Genomic DNA, 17,749 nt, shown 5'->3' with positions numbered 1-17,749 from the left:
ACAGCCACCCTTCTTGGGCTCCCATCCCTTCAAAACTCCTACTCTGCAGTGCTTCCTTGACTAATCGCCTGAGTGCATTGAGATCAGCTTTCCTAAAGTCTAGCACTTTCACCCTACTAGTTACCTTACCCACTCGCCGTCTTATGTTGAATTCTATTATAAGGTGATCACTGTCTCCCAAATGGTTACCTATCTGGAGGTCCCCTATCATGTCATCTCCTGTTGCCAATACCAGATCCAGTATGGCATTCCCCCTAGTGGGACCATGCACCTCCTGTGTCAGGTGGAGGTCCTGTACACAGGTTAGAAACCTGCGTGAGCGATGGGACCTTGCTGTCTGCGTCTCCCAGCAGATGTCTGGGTAGTTTAGGTCCCCCATGACTACCACCTCTTTAGCTTTTATGGTCTCCGGGAGTTGCCTCAGGAGCCCCGCATCTATTTCTTCCCCTTGTTGTGGGGGTCTGTAGCAGACCCCTACCACCAAATCCCTTTCTCCTTGCCCCCCATGTAGCCTAACCCACAATCCTTCTACTTCCTCAACCTCAGATTCTGTCTTGATGAGGGTTGATGTATATTGCTCACTGACATGAAGTGCAACCCCCCCCCCCTTTCTTCCCCGACCTGTCCTTTCTATACAATCTATAGCCCTCAATATGTACCGCCCAGTCATGGGATGAATCCCACCAGGTCTCTGTTAGCCCCACTAAGTCATAGGTGTTTAGTGCAAGCAGGAGCGCTAATTCATCCTGCTTGTTCCTCATGCTCCTAGCATTAGTATATAGGCACTTGAGCCCTGCGACTGGTGCCTTTGCTGCCCCCCACTCCGAGTCCCAAGGGGCCCATTGTTTCTTACCTTCTTGTTTCTTACCTGTTCTGTAGTGCTGGTCTCCCCATGGCTTTCAGGTTCCCAATGCTCTCTTTCTTCAGGCTGGGCTGTCCTTGTGGGTGCCACATGGTTTGGTGGTCCACAGTTTAGGATGGACTGGTGGTGAGAGGGGTAGAAGGCAGACCTTATGGCAATGAGGAAGTTGCAGTGGTCATTGTGAGAAAGTGATCAGGGCCTGGGCAGTGGGAATGAGAAGAAACAGACCTATTTTTGAGATTATTCAGTGGAAGCACCGGTGGGATTTAATGACTGCAGTGAACAAAGATAAAAGGAGTGGGGTATTGCAAATATGGGTGAAGAACCTGAGATAAGGTTTTAGAGAGCATTGGAGACAACTTCCTGATGCAGCTGTTGGAGAGACCAACTAGGGTGTGTGCACTTATTGATCTGCTGCTCACAAACAGGGAAGAATTAATTGGTGGAGGATGTAGAAGTGGATAGCAGCATGAGCAGCATTGATCATGAGATGATAGAGTTCATGATCCTGGCAAACGGAAGAAAGGAGAGCAGCAGAGTATGGACCCTGGACTTCAAAAAAGCAGACTTCAGTTCCCTCAGGGAACTGATGATCAGGATCCCCAGGGAGGCCAGTCTGAGATGGAAAGGAGTCCAGAAGAGCTGGCTGTATTTTAAAGAAACCTTACTGAAGGCACAGGAACAAACCATCCCAATGTGTAGGATGAATAACAAATATGGCAGGTGACCAGCTTGACTTATCAGAGACCTCTTCAGTGAGCTTCAACACAAAAAAGAAACTTACAAGAAGTGGAAGCTTGGGCAGCGGACTTGGGAAGAGTATAAGAATATTGCTTGGGCATGCAGGGATGAAATCAGGAAGTCCAAAGCACAATTGGAGTAGCAGCTAGCAAAGGATGTGAAGAGTAACAGGAAGGGTTTCTGCAAGTGTGTTAGGAACAAGAGGAAGGTCAGGGAAAGTGTGGGTGCTTTACTGAATGGGGGAGGCAACACAGTGACAGATGATGAGGAAAAGGCTGAAGGACTCAATACCTTTTTCACTTCAGTCTTCACAGGCAAGGTCAGCCCCTAGGCTACTGCACCTGGCAGCACAGTTTGGGGAGGAGGTGAGCAGCCAACAGTGGTGAAAGAATAGGTTAGGGACTACTTAGAAAAGCTGGACATGTACAAGTCCATGAGGCTGGATGCAGTGCATCCAAGGGTGCTGAGTGAGTTGGCTGATCTGATTGCAGAGTCACTGGCCATTATCTTTGAAAACCTGTGGGACTTGGGGGAGGTCCCAGACCACTGGAAAAGGGCAAATATAGTGCCCATCTTTTAGAAAGAGAAGAAGGAGGATCTCGAAAGTTATAAACCAATCACCCTTACCTCAGTCCCCAGAAAAATCATGGAGCAGGACCTCAAGGAATCCATTTCTAAGCGCTTGGAGGAGAATGTGATCAGGAACAATCAGCATGGATTCACCAAGGGCAAGTCATGCTTGACCAACCTGATTACCTTCTATGATGAGATAACTGGCTCTCTGGGTGTGGAAAAAGCAGTAGATGTGATATACCTAGACTTTCTCTTGGACCCTGAGAAATTGACTGCAGCTCTCTCAGCGCCACAGGTTTCTTTCTCTCCTTCTGGGGTGAGTTCTCTGGTGTGATGCTGCTGCTTCCAGCCTCACAGCCTCTGGGTCTTTTCTCAGACCCAGAGAAAGTGCCCTGGCTCGGTGTTGCAACCATTAGCCTGGCAACTCCCTCTCTCTGTGTGTCTGTCTGTTTGTCTGTTCTTTGGGCTTCCTATTATCTGTATCAGCTGGCCTAATCCTCCTTGGCAGCCTGAAGCTGGGCTGTAGCCTGTGGCACAAGTGTGCCAGAGCCTGGTTGGTATATGCAGCTTGCTTTACTGGGCTACAGCCCCTGGAAGCATGTAGTCTGCTACAAGGACCATATCCAAATTACTTGAAGCAACTCAGTTGTTCAGCCTGATAAAATAAGGGTTCTACTGAGAAACAGTTCAGCCCTAGGGGGCTGAATTGTCTTGGTGCACACAGGAAGGGCTGAATGGATCAGTTGGTTATATTATCTGTTCAGTTTTTTGTTCCTCAGTAAGACATTTTGAGAAGAAAACCCTTTCCAGGATGAGCTTGAAAAATAAATCTAGAAACGCATTTCTAATGAAGCACTGAATCATGAGTTTTATGTACGGATTTATTTTACCAATGTTTATGTCATCATTCCCCAAGCAAGTTTCAGGGATGCTTACAATAAAAACCAGATAAATTATAAAAAATGATAAAATATTAAAATAAGTAATAGAACAACTCCCTAAACAGTGCCCCAAATAACACCCCAGAACTTTACTCCACCTGCTAAATATCTGCCCAAATAAAAAAGTCATACCATTTCTGGAAGAGATCCAGGCTTGTGCAAGGAGCCTCCAAAAGGTAAGGAGTGATTAAAAAGAATAACCTCCCACCTATTTTTGGTGAACAAACTTGGTTCACTGATGGAACTTGCAGGAGGTTGCTCTTCTCTGATCTTCGGAACTGTGATAGGACATAAGAAAGGAGGTGATCCCTTAGGTATGTAGGACCCTGGCTATTTAGGTCTTTATAGGTATACCTTGGGAGCAACATGTGTTATTATATATAAAAAATATCCCTGTGGACTGGCTTCAATGTGGTAGAGTTACATGATCATAAAACTGGAGTAATGCAATGGTAAATCAAGGCATGATGATTATATTTCTTTGTGATTTGCATTGTAACAAGAAAAAGTCTCTATACTTGTGGTATAATAGAAGGGAGAAGTCTAATTTATGTAATAAGAAATGTAAAAAGTTGTTCATTATGGGGGAGAAGTTAACCAGTATTATTTTCTCATGTGTTCACTTGCAGGAAGTCACCAAATCAGTGCAACCTCTTTTACTGGGAAGAATAATAGCTTCCTATGACATTGAAAACACTCATGAGCGATCCATAGCCTACTACCTCGGCCTAGGCTTGTGCCTTCTTTTCATAGTGAGAACCCTGCTTCTACATCCTGCCATATTTGGTCTTCATCATATAGGGATGCAAATGAGAATTGCCATGTTTAGCTTAATTTATAAAAAGGTAAATTTTTCACTTTCCTTTAAATGTAAAAAGGTTCTTCCAATTCCTAGAGTCCCACTGGGCTAGTATAGTGGAAACCATGCTGGTTTCAGTAGGCAACAGCATGGAAGGTACTGATGTGGCTAACAGAAGGGCCACCTGTTTCTGAGCTCCATAACCTGAAGGAGTGTGATTTTACCAAAAATAACTATAGTAAGTCACATTCATTATTATTATACGGGCTGAAAACAAGCAGTCTTTGAGCCAATATTGTGAATATAAATTACATTGCTAATGGAACAGAATGTGTATCAAGCAGTGATGGAGGGCTTGAGAGGAAGAAATGTAGATAGGTAAGTAGTCAAAAAAAAACTTGCCAGGATACAGTTAACTGTAAGATTCTCTGACTTTTGCTTCATCGAAGTGGGAAATGACTCAGACTATCACCATATTTATCTAAGTAAGATTAGTTATGGGATAATTGGTAACATCTTTTTTCATTTTGGTAAATAACAGATTAGTTACACAATTCCAGTCTAAGTCCCTCGTGTTACTTGTATATATTTTAACTCTATAATTTTATGAATTTTAAGCCACAGAGGTCCAAAAAGCAATGAGATGCAGAATATGAACATTTAAGATATCAGATGTTAACGTATAACTCTGAGTCCCATTAACATATTTTTGCTCAGAGATGACCATATTTACTCATATACAAGGTGGGTCCTCCCCTACCCCCTGCAACTGGCATGGGAGAAAAAGGATCCTTGTCTTATAATCACATATATTAAAGCTCATTAAATACATTGTCTATCTCTAAACTGCTACCAAAAAAAGCACATACTCAATAATAGAAGCCAACTGTGAAAATTATTAAATTTAGTCAACACTGACCATGACTATAAAACACAAGGCCCAAATTGGGCAAACATGCTAATGGGAACTTTTTTTTGATTTAATTTTTTAAATTTTCTGTATTCCAAGCCAAATTAAAACAAATTCCAAATCTAACAGTCAGTCCGGAACCATAAGTGGCCCTACCAGCAGCAAACATTCTCCACCCCAATCTGGGGCTTCAGAAGCTTCCAAAACTTTTGACAGGCATCTTACCTGCAGGGTCAAGCCTGGAGATTTTGGGTTCAGACACCCCCAAGTTTTGCTTGCCCTCAGCTGTAAGGCCCTAGGAGCAAGCTAGGGAGAAGTCTCTCATTTCCATAAAGGAGGTGTAAAGCCAAGGCCTTCTTACTCCAGCCACTAACCTGAAGGTTTACTATACAATACCTTGGTGGGTACTACCCTTGTGCCAGAAGAACAGCTTTCCCTGATGCAGCTAAGACCACCTTTGTGGTTGCAAGGCTTGCTTTGCAAGGAACACTTAATCTGAAACCTCAACAAACCAAGGTTAACATAGCCCACCTGAATAAGGCATAACATAGTGCCCATTAAGTGCAGTTCCCCCTTACTACTGACTTTTTTTCAAGTCATGGTGAGCCATAGCATACAGTTCACCCAGAATCCCTCCTTCACCCCCCCACCCCCGTCTTAGCCTGGTGCATATGATTAGTGTGCCCCTGCCTCCATGACATGAAGCTGGACCAGGTTGCCCTGCATCTCATCTGCATATACATTTTTGGATCATCCCAGGAGTTGTGACAAGAACAGCTGGTTCCAGTCATGACTGGGGGCTAATTAGCTCATGGATCCTCGGTGGGGATCATCTTATTTTTAGGGTTGTTTTCTATTCATGTAAATACAATATGGCTGGTTTCAGACATAACCCCCCCCAAAAACCAAAAAAAACAAAAAAACAAAAACCAACCCCCCCTCCCAATGGCACTTTGCTTTAAACTTGGTGCACCCCTGCACTGAGCCCAGTGTATGCCCAGAAGAGGCATTGCATTAGTTTGACCTGGCTTGCACAGTGTTAATACAGTATAGATCAGATGCTTCAGTGGGGCTTTTTTGGTGCTTTTGAATCCGCTAGTAGATAAAAGCACCAAAAAGCCCCTCTGAAGCACCCAATCTATGCAGATGCTGTGGACTCGGGTTGAACTAAAGTGGTGCTTCTTCTAGTGAAGTGTTTTTTTCATTTCTGTCAGCAGCTTATGTGCTGATGATTTGGAGAAAATAGAATGTGATTTTCATACAGAACAAAATGCCTTAATTCTCTTAAGACAAAATAGAAGTTCTTTATAGAAGAACTACATTTCCCCATAATTAATGGTCTAGACTTTCCTTTTAGTCTTTTTGCAAATTTTATAATCTCTATTAAAATTTTTAGTAAGGTTGTCATGGTAGGGGATCTATGCAACTGTAGTGTTACACATCATGCAGGTGTAATTAAACCTTGCATTTTATGAATATGCAATAGAAAGTGAAAGTTTCACATAAAAAGTCAATATGTGCAGAGGACTAATTACTTTTAAACTGGAGTGGCATGAATTTTATGAGGGCTTTTTATAGGATTAAAGCAATCAATGAAAACTTGTTTATATTGTTCTTGCCATATGTGGTAGTTTTTTTCCTATGGTAGTTATTCCTACTTACGCTGCTTTAAATGAATATTTTACCAGACCATCCTCCTATTATTTTATTTTACAGACCTTAAAGCTGTCAAGCAGAGTCCTAGATAAAATAAGCACTGGACAGCTTGTTAGTCTTCTTTCCAACAACTTGAACAAATTTGATGAGGTATGTCAATAGTACTATTGTTTGTGTAGCAGAAATCCATTTGAAGTGCATGACTGTAAAACTTCATACAGTTTGGGGATAGATCCAGAGGGGAACGATAGTGCGGTCACACCCCATTGCTTTTAGTGTACTGCACATGAGCACTAAGTGTGAGGTCTGAATCGAGCTCGTTCTTTCATGTGGCTCCAGAGCCCTTTGGTGAGTGTTGCTGCTGTTGCTCATCCCCTCCTTTCCTCTCTATAGAATGCAATAGGGAGGTGAGGAAGGGCCAGGGTGAACAGCAGCATCATGCACTCCTGGGCTCTGGAGCATGATGAAAACAGGAACCCTGGCCAGACCTCATCCCTATCAGTTGGTGAGCTCAGAACTCACTGTGCATGCACAGCACAGCCAAAATTGGAGGGTACATCCCCCCCTTGCCAAATTCCTGGAGTCACTACTGAACAGTTCTAGAATTGTCATGGCCAAAGTCAAACAATGGCAAGGAATTGGTCAACTCCAGTGGGCTGTGCTTATAAATAAAGAGCAAACTTTCTCCTTTAATTATGGGCTAGCATATATTTAGAGAGAGACTGATTCAGATACACAGTGTCATCCCTATACTAAAGACATCTGGGTTCTAGTAAAAATCTGGAAAGTTATGTCTACTAGTAGAAATATTTTTAATTTATAGGGTTGTGTGTCAGTCAGGAGATTTCCAGCTGTTTCTTAGTTAGCTTCTTAGTAGCCCAAACTCATTTGTTGTGGCTTCCCTTCACCAGGCTCCTATTGCTGTTAAACTTGCTCATGCTCGTTTTTATGTTGCTTACCACCACCTACTCCCAGAGGTAATGTACATTGGGTGGATCTTGATTTAAGAACCAGGCAAAGGTGCTATAGACTTCTACAGAAGTTCTCTCTTAGTAAAGAGTCAGGTTCAAACTAATGTTTGTGTAATTTAGGACTGTAAACTCCATGAATTTCAATTCATCATGTCTGATGGTCTTACTGTGTGGATGATGTTGCTGTGAAAGAAGCAATAGACATGACCTGAATGAGATTGGAAAAGTGGTTGGAGACAGGTCTCTAAGAAGCCAAATGCAGATTCCTGCAGCTGGGCTGAAGTTGAGGTGTAGATAACAATGGAAGATTTTATGTGGCCTGATACTATGAAAGGTTATTAAGCTACTAGTGTGGTAGAAGCAAGTAAAAACCTGTAACTACACAGGAGGTGCATCTATGTAACTACACAGGAGGTGTGCTATTATCATGGTGCATATCACGCCAGATTTTATTGCTCCTGGGCACCACGTTTGACCATATGACCAGGACCACAGCCCATTGAGCTGGGTCAGAGCAGCCCCAGCTGGCAGTGGGCCCTGGGGGTCAGCTTGCCAAGCCTGGGGCTGCTCTGAACAGGTTCAACATGCTGTGGAGAGGCTGGCTGGAGCCAGGAGCATGCTCCAGTGTGGGGCTAGCCAGCATCCAGCGCCTGCACTGAAGCATCCTCATGCCCCAGGCAGTCCTGTCAGTGTTTACATATGCATTGGTGCACACTAAGGAAGTCCACTGCAGGATATTACTTGTATTTACAAGTACTAACTTGCGGCAGAGTTAGTTTCCTGCGGCCTAAGAGGGCTGCATATGTAGATGTTGAAACTTTACTGTGGAGCTAATTAGGCAGCTCCGCAGTAAATGTCTTGTGTAGATGTGCCCAGGTACTACTGGGCACACTCCCTCTAATCATTTGATAAAATGGCTTCTTCAGGATCTGCTCGCTCAGAAGAATGCTATTCAGACAGGGTTACCCTCTCTCCCCTCAGTCTTATAAGGTAAACAGTTATTAGGGTCTACAGTCACAGTGTTGCAGATAGCAACTACCTTGTCTTTAACTGCACTGTTTTCTGCTTCTACCTCTCAGGTTCCTACTTCCAGAAACCACAGGGTATGTCTATACAGTGCAAGGCAGCACTCTGCTGAGACATGCTATCCCTGCTATGTGTATGCTAGATTCCAAACCAAAAGCATTGTAGCCATTTTAGTGTGGCTTTATGCATGCATCTATAAGCTTTGCCTTGCCAAGGATATGCTTTTTTCCAATTTAGTAGCCAGAATTCATGGAGTGGGCCTGGTGCATCTCATCATGATGGCAGCATGCCACTGCTGTATGTCATATAAACATAGCAACATAGATGCACAGATACCCACAGATCTTCCAACAGATGCAAACCTGCAGAGGAAGATACTTTGCTGTTTCTGCATATCTTTCCCTTCTCTGTGCATATGCCAGCCAAAATTATCTAATACTTTTGAGGTTGTTGGTTTTACGTCATCTGTGGCATTATTTAACCCTCAGGGTTATAGGCATTAACCCTAAATCCATCCCAAGAAAAAATAACAAAGTTATAGAGGGATTATGACAGTATAGGGAGCAATACGATTTGTATTTAGTTGCATATTCATCCTAAGTGGTCATTTCTTCACCCTTAACATTAACTTCTACAACAAGATGAACTATTCTTGATAGGTTCTTTTGTTTATCTCTTTACTGCACCGATTGAAGAGGAACTTCTGGTCTCTGAAGTTTATGGCAAAACACCTATTGATTTCAGTGGGGCTAAGATTTCGCCACGTGTGAACACACAGCCAAAGCTACTTGCAGAGCCGACCTTAGGGGTGTGCAGGGCCCAGGGCATATCAGCCTGTGCAGGGGGCGGGAAGGGGAGGGTGGCAGGCAGAGTGGCGGTGCCCTCAGACCTCACCCTGTCCACAGTTCCTCCCAAAGCATGGGGCCTGGGGTGGTCGCCCCGATTCACCCTCCCCAAGGGACAACTCTGGCTACTTGTATGCTGAACTTGCACCTTGCAAAAACCAAAGCTTATGAGTGGAATGTATATATGCATTGGTATGTTCTCATCATAATTAACACCAAAATAGCTATGTGCTCAAAATTACAAAACTTCTTTCAAAAAATTATTTTAATGCTGGAAATTCATTTACTGTTCTTTGTGAAAATCGTTCGAAGTGTTACTTTACTAACTCTTCTCCCTTCTTATATAGTTTGCTGAGCACAGCTTTAGTGTGTTTTTGCTGTGGATTTTTGCAGGGTCTGGCATTGGCTCATTTTATATGGATTGCACCTTTACAAGTAGCGCTGCTGATGGGACTGCTCTGGGAGATGTTACAGGCCTCGGCATTTTGTGGACTTGGCTTACTAATAATCCTGGCTCTTTTCCAAGCCTGGTTAGGACAAATGATGATGAAGTACAGGTGACAAAGCTGTTCAGAACATTTCTTTTAAATCTTACATTTTCACAAGGCATATGGGTACATAAAAATCCAAGGCTAAACTTCACCTAGTTAATACTAGCAGTCCTACTTATACAAGTCATGTAAGAAAAAAAGAACAGGATTTGGCCCAGTAAATGGCTGATATTAGTCATGTTGATTATGATAGTGCCTATAGGCCAACCAGGAATGGGGCCCTTTGTGTTAGGCATGGTACAAATGGAGGGCAGTAAATATTCCTGCTCTGAAAAGCTCAGAGCCTAAATAGACAGACACAGGGTGGGGCAAGGAAGATAAAACACAAGCACAGTGCATAGTTAGATCTCTAATCCTGTTAGGTCTCTTGTTAGGTCTCTAATTTTTTGAGAGGGCTACTTGTAGAAGGGATAAACTAAGTGGAAAGAAAGCAGACAACAGACAGCTAGAAGTGGAGTAAAGCTGCAATGACAACACTGTCATAGAGAAGGAGTAGGTTGGAGCAAGCATATAATTAGTACAGGACAAAGGAAGTCCAGTCAGAACTATAGGAAGTAATCCCTGACTTAACTGCTTCTGCTGCTGCCCCCACAGTCTTCCTCTGGCTCCATTTTGCAGTTCTCCCCACAAGGCTACAAGGCAGTTGGAGGGCATTCCTTGTTATTCAAAACTTCTACCACTCTCATAATCTGAATTTTGACTATGAAAAGAATTCAGATTCAGGCCTTTTTTTAATTAATAGCATTAAAATGCAGTCTTTAATGTGGGGTAAGTAATGGGAAATTTTATAAGAAATACTAAAATTCATGGTCATTGATGTGAATCTTGCTTCCTAGCTTTTATCTTTTATATTTTCTTCAGTGTTCTATCCTTAACACAGTACAGTAATTACTGCATTTTTAATAAAAAATGCTGCTTTCTAACACACTTCCTGTGTCTGCCTTTCCATAATAATGGTACTGGAATATATAAATAGGTGCATTTTATTAGATAGTCCTTTGAGTTCTAGCGGGATCTGTGATTGTCAAGTATTACAAATTACAGTAAAATTAAAACTGACCTAGTCCTCTCTTATTTTACAGAGACAAGAGAGCAGGGAAGATCAATGAGAGACTTGTGATCACTTCAGAAATAATTGAGAACATACAATCAGTTAAAGCTTACTGTTGGGAGGATGCAATGGAAAAAATGATTGAAAGCTTTCGAGAGTAAGTATATTCATTTGTCAATCTTGTATTTCTACAAGGTTATGGAAGGGTGTCTACAGGATTAAAATTCTTAGATGACTATGAATACTAATAGCATCTGTGTGTTATGGTAGAAAATAAGAAACACAAACAGTCATGCTTGAAAGGGGTCCACTATTTGGAAGCACAAAGCATTCCATGCTGCATCTTGGTTTTTCTCAATTTATCTAATGCACTATAAAAATTGTATGCTTCTTTGGAAGTATCTAGTATAAACAGCTGTTAATGGTAGAGCACCATAGGAGAGAATCCTTTGGTCTATTCCACCTGTTATTTCTACCTTACTAAATAAAACAACTAGATCCGTAGTATTATAAAAACTTCCTTTATTGTATATAGTAACTGAGAAGTAGCTGGGGTTTTTTTCAAATGTAAAATATTGGGATGTATAAAAAATTAGTCAGAAAAACTGACTGTAGAGTCATACGTAACACTGACATTGCAACAATGCAAGCATTTAACAAACTTAGACTATCCTGGCATCTGTATTTGTCCGTGGCCAATCGTATCCTCTATCTACAACAAACCCCCCTTTTGTTTGATTACTCAAGGGTTTACCCACTTTCCTGTTCTTAAGTAGAGACAACAGTTTGATTTCTTTGCAGCCATTTTGTAAGAACTTCAATAAAGTCATTCTTAATTTTTCTATTATAAGGCTACTAGTGTCAATATGCTTAATAATTAAAGTACTGACTATATGGTGCAAGGCATGAAGTGGTTTTGTGTGGGCTATATACCCTTGCAGTGTATTTTGTGGAACAGAACAGTGTCTCTTACCACAAGACCTTATGTAAGCTTTAAATACATGCCGTGCAGTCATAGAATCACAGAAAAGTAGGGTTTGAAGGGACCTCTGGAGTCATCTAGTTAAGTTCTCTGCTCGAGGCAGGACAATCCCAATTCAAACCATCCCATACAAACCCTTGTCTAGCCTATTACTAAAAGTACATAATCAGCCCTGCCACACAACTACAAGGCATAGCACCCTAACCTGCCGCAGGTAAAGCTTCAGGATAATGACAGTCAGTGTTCTGCTGCTGCAAGAATTGTTAAGGTATGCTGGGGAGATCCAAATATTTATGTCTATATATAGACTAGGTATAGACATTCAAAACCCTGAGGTGGAATCGATCTAAGTTACTGTTTTCTGTAAGTGGCATAGTTTAGATCAGTAGCAAACAGAACACATGTTCGCCCTTTGTGTGTGTGGGGGAGGCAGGGGCGTGGCAAGTCTTAGACTGGACTCCACCATTTTTAAATCACTTTGTGTGCTGAACTTCTCTTTTGTTACAGGTATAGATCAGTTTCCAGTCACTTGTACTGATAAAAGTCCATATCTGGCCATAATTGACTGAGGAAATCCTTGTATATTGACTAAAATATTAGCATTACACACCAGGTCTGAAATGGAGATCTCCAGCATAAATTACTACAGCTCTAATTAAATGATCCGGGGTATTAAACTGAGAACTATAACAGATACAAACACCCTGTGAATCTAACATACTGGGGGGAGATGATTGCATCAATGGATAACACAGATTGAAACCATCCAAGTAGTATGTTTATTTGCATTAAAAAAAAGAATAGCAGTTAGGTTCTACGTGGGAGACTTGGAAAATAACGAAACAAAAAGAAGTTTAGGTACCATATACAGGTTTCCCATATGTGGGTTTTGTATACGTGAATTCGCTCTTATGTGATGACCCTTTTTATACCCAAAATTCGTTATGACAGGTAAATTCACTCTTATGTGATCAGCATGGGTGCCCCACCCCAAGCAGGTAAGTGTGTGAGGGGAGGGGAAAGCACCGTGGGGTTGGGGTCCCACTCACCCCAGCCCGTGCTGCACTTGCTCTGGGAGTGGCTGACGCCAGTGGCCTGCAATGACTGTGCTGCACCGTGCCCTGAATGCCCAGGGCTCCACTTCTCCCCACTCACCCCAGCTCCTGGGCTGTGCTGTGCCGTGGTGCAGGCAGGTGGTGTTGGCTGCTCCTGGGTTTGCTGCAGCAAGAGCTGGGGTGAGTGGGGACAAGTGGAGCCCTGGGGGGTTCAGGGCATAGTGCATAGTGAGTGGGGAGAAGTGGAGGTCTGGGGCTGTAGCAGAAAGCAAAACGGGAGGGCTGCGAGCTGGCGGGCTGCACCATGCTCTTCCTGGGGGGGTGCATGGCCTTCACATGGGGACCTGTGCATGGTACAAGAGCAGGCTGCCACTCTGGGCTGGGGCTGGCAGTGGCACCGGGCTCTTCCCGGTGCTTGGTGGTGGCGCTGGAAGGGCAGGTTAGGGGGGCTGTGGTGAATTTTGGGCTGGTAGCAGGCCCCCCCCCCCCCAACGCTGCTGCCTGGCCAAAGTGCTAGGAAGAGCCTGGTGCCACTGCTGGCCCCAGCCTGCAGTGGCAACCTGCTCTCATCCTGTGCACAGCTCTGGGGGCATGTGCCCCTGGGAAGAGCCCAGCACAGCTCCCCAGCCCTCCACCCTCCCAGGGTGCATGTACCAGCAAGAGCTTCACCTCTCTGCCCCACGCCCACTGACAGTTTCCTTCTCTTTGCTTCTTGCTGCAGTCCCGAGAGTGGCCGATGGGCTGCGCCGCACCCCGCCCCTTCCCTAGTCCCAGCCTTACTCCCTCCCTCCCTCACCACCATGGGAACATATCCCTATTTGTTACATTGTAAACTGGGTTCCCTTTATGTGAATTTGATTTACAAACACTTTTCTGGGAACGCATGTACCACATAAATCAAGGGAAACGTGTATCGTGTTAATAAAAGGTAGGATATAATATTATAACTCAAACATGCCCTAATTGTTCACCTGCTTATGTTATGCCTTCTGAAAGACAATCTATGAAAAATAAATTATTTCCCTTCAGTGGAGAGAATTTCTTGCTTATTGTGGACATCCACTTTGATTACATATGTGTATGTGACAAGAAAGCTGAGTGTGGCTGTAGATCAGAATTAGGTTTAGCTGAGATTTGGGTCTGATGCTGAATCCAAGCTGGAATTTGTATCTGATGGCACCAAAAGTTCTGTGTTGTTCTAATGACATTTTTGATCCAAACCTTGTAGGTATATTGGATAGAAATGATTAGAGAATTATACCCCTGCTATTGAATGGTCATCCCATTGTATATGATATAGGTTTGGGTAGTCATTTTAATAAACCCTATGGATTTAATAATCCTTCATTAAATTAGGAAGAAGGCAAATGCCAGAAATCTCATAAGGTCATCTTATCTCAAATAATTTCTGTCTCTTTTGGACCAAAAACTCTTAAGACACTTCTTTTAGGTCACTATAAAGGTTGAAAGCTGGAGCCAGGGTTAGAGTTGGTCAGAGCTTGGAGTTTTCATTCCAGGAGAATTTCTGACATTCTAACGAAGTTTTTCTACTGATTCAGAATGAAAACTAGAATTTTAAATTTTTTTATGGAAGATAACTTTTTAAAAAGTCTGGAAAAAAATGACCTGTTACAAGATTCATAGATTCATAGATATAGGGTCAGAAGAGACCTTGCAGATCTTCTAGTCCGACCCTCTGCCCTGGGCAGGAGAGAATACTGGGCTCAAATGACCCCAGCTAGGTAATTGTCAAGCCTCCTCTTAAAGACCCCCGAGGTAGAAGCCAGCTCTACTTCCCTTGGAAGTTGATTCCAGATCCTAGCCACCCTGACTGTGAACTAGTGCCTTCTAATGTCTAGTCTGAACCTATTCTCTAACAACTTATGGCTGTTATTCCTTGTTACCCTGGGAGGTGCTCGGGGGAACAAAGTCTCTCCCATTCCCCACTGGTCCCCCCTAGTAAGTTTATAGATGGCCACCAGGTCCCCTCTCAGCCTTCTCTTGTGAAGGCTGAACAGGTTCAGGTCCCATAGCCTCTCCTCATAGGGTCTGCCCTGCTGCCCCTGGATCATGCGAATGGCCCTCCTTTGGACCCTTTCAATGTTGTCCACATCCTTCCTGAAGTGCAGCGCCCAGAACTGGACGCAGTACTCCAACTGTGGCCCTGACCAGTGTAACATAGAGGGGGAGGATCACCTCCTTGGCCCTGCTTGTGATGCATCTGTGGATGCACGACAAGATGCGATTAGCCCTACTGACTGTGGCCTTGCATTGGCGGCTCATGTTCATCTTGGAATCGATAATGACTCCAAGATCTCATTCTGCCACTGTGCTTTTGAGAAGAGAGTTCCCCAGCCTATAGGTATGCTGCTGGTTCTTACTGCCCAAGTGCAGCACCCTGCACTTGTCAGTATTGAATCCCATCCTATTCTCATTTGCCCACCCCTGTAACCTGTCCAGGTCTAACTGTATTATGTCCCTCCCTTCTAGCATGCCCACCTCAGCCCAAATCTTGGTGTTGTCTGCAAATTTAAACAGGGTGCTTTTCACCCCCTCATCCAAGTCGCTAATAAAGAAATTGAACAGTATGAGCCCAAGGACTGAGCTCTGGGGGACTCCACTGGTCACATCCCTCCAGGTCGAATATGACCCATTCACCACTACTCTCTGAGTGCGGCCTCTCAGCCAATTTGCTATCCATCTGACTGTGTAGGTATCAATGCCACAGTCGCCTAGCTTTTTAATGAGAATGGGGTGGGAGACAGTGTCAAAGGCCTTCCTGAAGTCCAGAAAGACTACTTCCACCGCGACACCTGCGTCCAATGATTTTGTGACCTGATTGTAGAAGGCAATCAGGTTGGTCTGACAGGACCTGCCCCTAATGAAACCATGCTGGTTGCCCCTGAGCATCATCCCCTCTGCTGGCCTTTCACAGATGTTTCATAGTTTCATAGTTGGTAGGGTCGGAAGGGACCTGAGCAGATCATCAAGTCCAAACCCCTGCCACGCAGGCAAGAGTACTGGGGTCAAATGACCTCAGCGAGGTGTTCGTCTAACCTCCTCTTCAAGACCCCCAGAGTAGGAGCCATCATCACTTGTCTTGGAATTTGGTTCCAGATCCTAGTTGCCCGACAGTGAAGTAGCGCCTCCTGATTTCTAGCCTAAATCTACCCTCTGCCAGCTTGTGACCGTTATTTCTTGTCACTCCTGGTAGTGGGGGAACAGGGACTCTCCCAATGCCTGCTTGTCCCCCCTTACCAGTTTGTAAATGGCCACTAGAACTCCCCTCAGCCTTTTCTTGTGGAGGCTGAACAGGTTCAGGTCCCTTAACCTCTCCTTGTAGGGCCTGCCCTGCTGACTCCTGATCATGTGGGTGGCCCTCCTCTGGACCCTCTCCATGTTGTCCACATCCCTCCTGAAGTGCGGCGCCCAGAACTGGATGCAGTACTCCAACTGTGGCCTGACCAGTGTCGCATAGAGGGGGAGGATCACCTCCTTGGACCTGCTTGAGATGCATCTGTGGATGCATGACAGGGTATGGTTGGCCTTCCTGACCACTTTCCCACACTGTCAGCTCATGTTCATTTTGGCATCAGTAATGACTCCAAGATCCTTTTCTGCCTCTGTGCTGACGAGAAGGGAGTTCCCCAGCCTATAGGTATGCTACTGGTTCTTCCTCCCCAGGTGCAGTACCTTGCACTTGTCAGTGTTGAAACCCATCCTGTTCTCATCTGCCCACCCCGTAACCTTTCTAGGTCTGATTGCAGCCTATTCCTCCCTTCTAGCATGCCCACTTCTCCCCACATCTTAGTGTTGTTTGCGAATTTGAACAGGGTGCTTTTTACACCCTTGTCCAAGTCACTGATGAAGATGTTGAACAGTGTGGGCCCAAGGACTGAGCCCTGTGGAACCCTACCGCCCACATCCTTCCAGGTCAAAAATGACCTATCCACCACCACTCTCTGGTTGTGGCCCTCTAGCCAACTAGTGACCCATTTGACTGTGTAGGTGTTGATGCCACAGTCCCCTAGTTTTTTAATGGGAATGGGTTGAGAGACAATGTCAAAGGCCTTCCTAAAGTCCAGAAAGACTGCAGACCTTTGCTGCAGACCTTTGCCACCTTGTGCTGGATGATGAATTCCAGCAGGCGATGATCACTGTTGCCCAGGCAGTTGAGCACCTGCAGACCCCTCACCAGGTCATGCTCCTTGATAATTTTCTCAAAGAGCTTCCCTGGGATCAAAGTAAGACTAATGGGCCTATAGTTGCCCGGGTCCTCCCTCCTCCCTTTTTTGAAGATGGGGACCACATTGGCCCTCTTCCAGTCATCCAGCACCTGGCCAGAGAACCATGAGTGCTTGTAAATCTGTGCCAGGGGCCCTGCAATAAATCCTGCCAATTCCCTCAACACCCTGGGGTGGAGAACATCTGGACCTGCTGATTTGAACACGTCCAGCCCCTCCAGAAGTTCTCTAACTCGGTCCTCCCTGACCCTAGGCCTGGCGGAGTCTCTCCTGAGTTGGTCCCAAATCTTGGTGGGGGAATCCCGGTCCCTGCACAAAAAAAAAGAAGGCAATGAAATTGTTAAAGATGCATGGCAGGGAGCCTGGAAGGCTAGGGATTCCAGTTCTAGATGAGTCGCTGAGGATTTCCTGCTCTCCCACTTTAATTCAATTTTTGCTTAAATTAAATGGGGCTACTTGGCCTCATTTACAGGGACTTTAGTTCTACCCCTCCTCTGCCCCATCTGGATTCATCAACCACCCTGTGAGTCCTGTGGATTTAG

At 44.4% G+C, this 17,749-nt stretch overlaps 1 protein-coding gene across 1 annotated transcript in view; it reads left to right on the top strand.

The window, feature by feature from the left end:
• The window catches only part of CFTR (CF transmembrane conductance regulator), a 151,656-nt gene that overhangs the window by 22,076 nt on the left and 111,831 nt on the right, over positions 1–17,749 (top strand). Inside the window, exons 4-7 of the mRNA XM_019491251.2 lie at positions 3,747–3,962; positions 6,543–6,632; positions 9,718–9,881; positions 10,958–11,083. Coding sequence (XP_019346796.1) covers positions 3,747–3,962; positions 6,543–6,632; positions 9,718–9,881; positions 10,958–11,083 — 596 coding nt within the window. The remainder of the gene's footprint in view (positions 1–3,746; positions 3,963–6,542; positions 6,633–9,717; positions 9,882–10,957; positions 11,084–17,749) is intronic.

This window comes from Alligator mississippiensis, chromosome 4 (genome assembly GCF_030867095.1).
Source record: "Alligator mississippiensis isolate rAllMis1 chromosome 4, rAllMis1, whole genome shotgun sequence".
NCBI lineage: Eukaryota > Metazoa > Chordata > Crocodylia > Alligatoridae > Alligator > Alligator mississippiensis.
The sequence above is the reverse complement of the archived record's forward strand: the minus strand, read 5'-3'. Positions and strand labels throughout refer to the sequence as shown.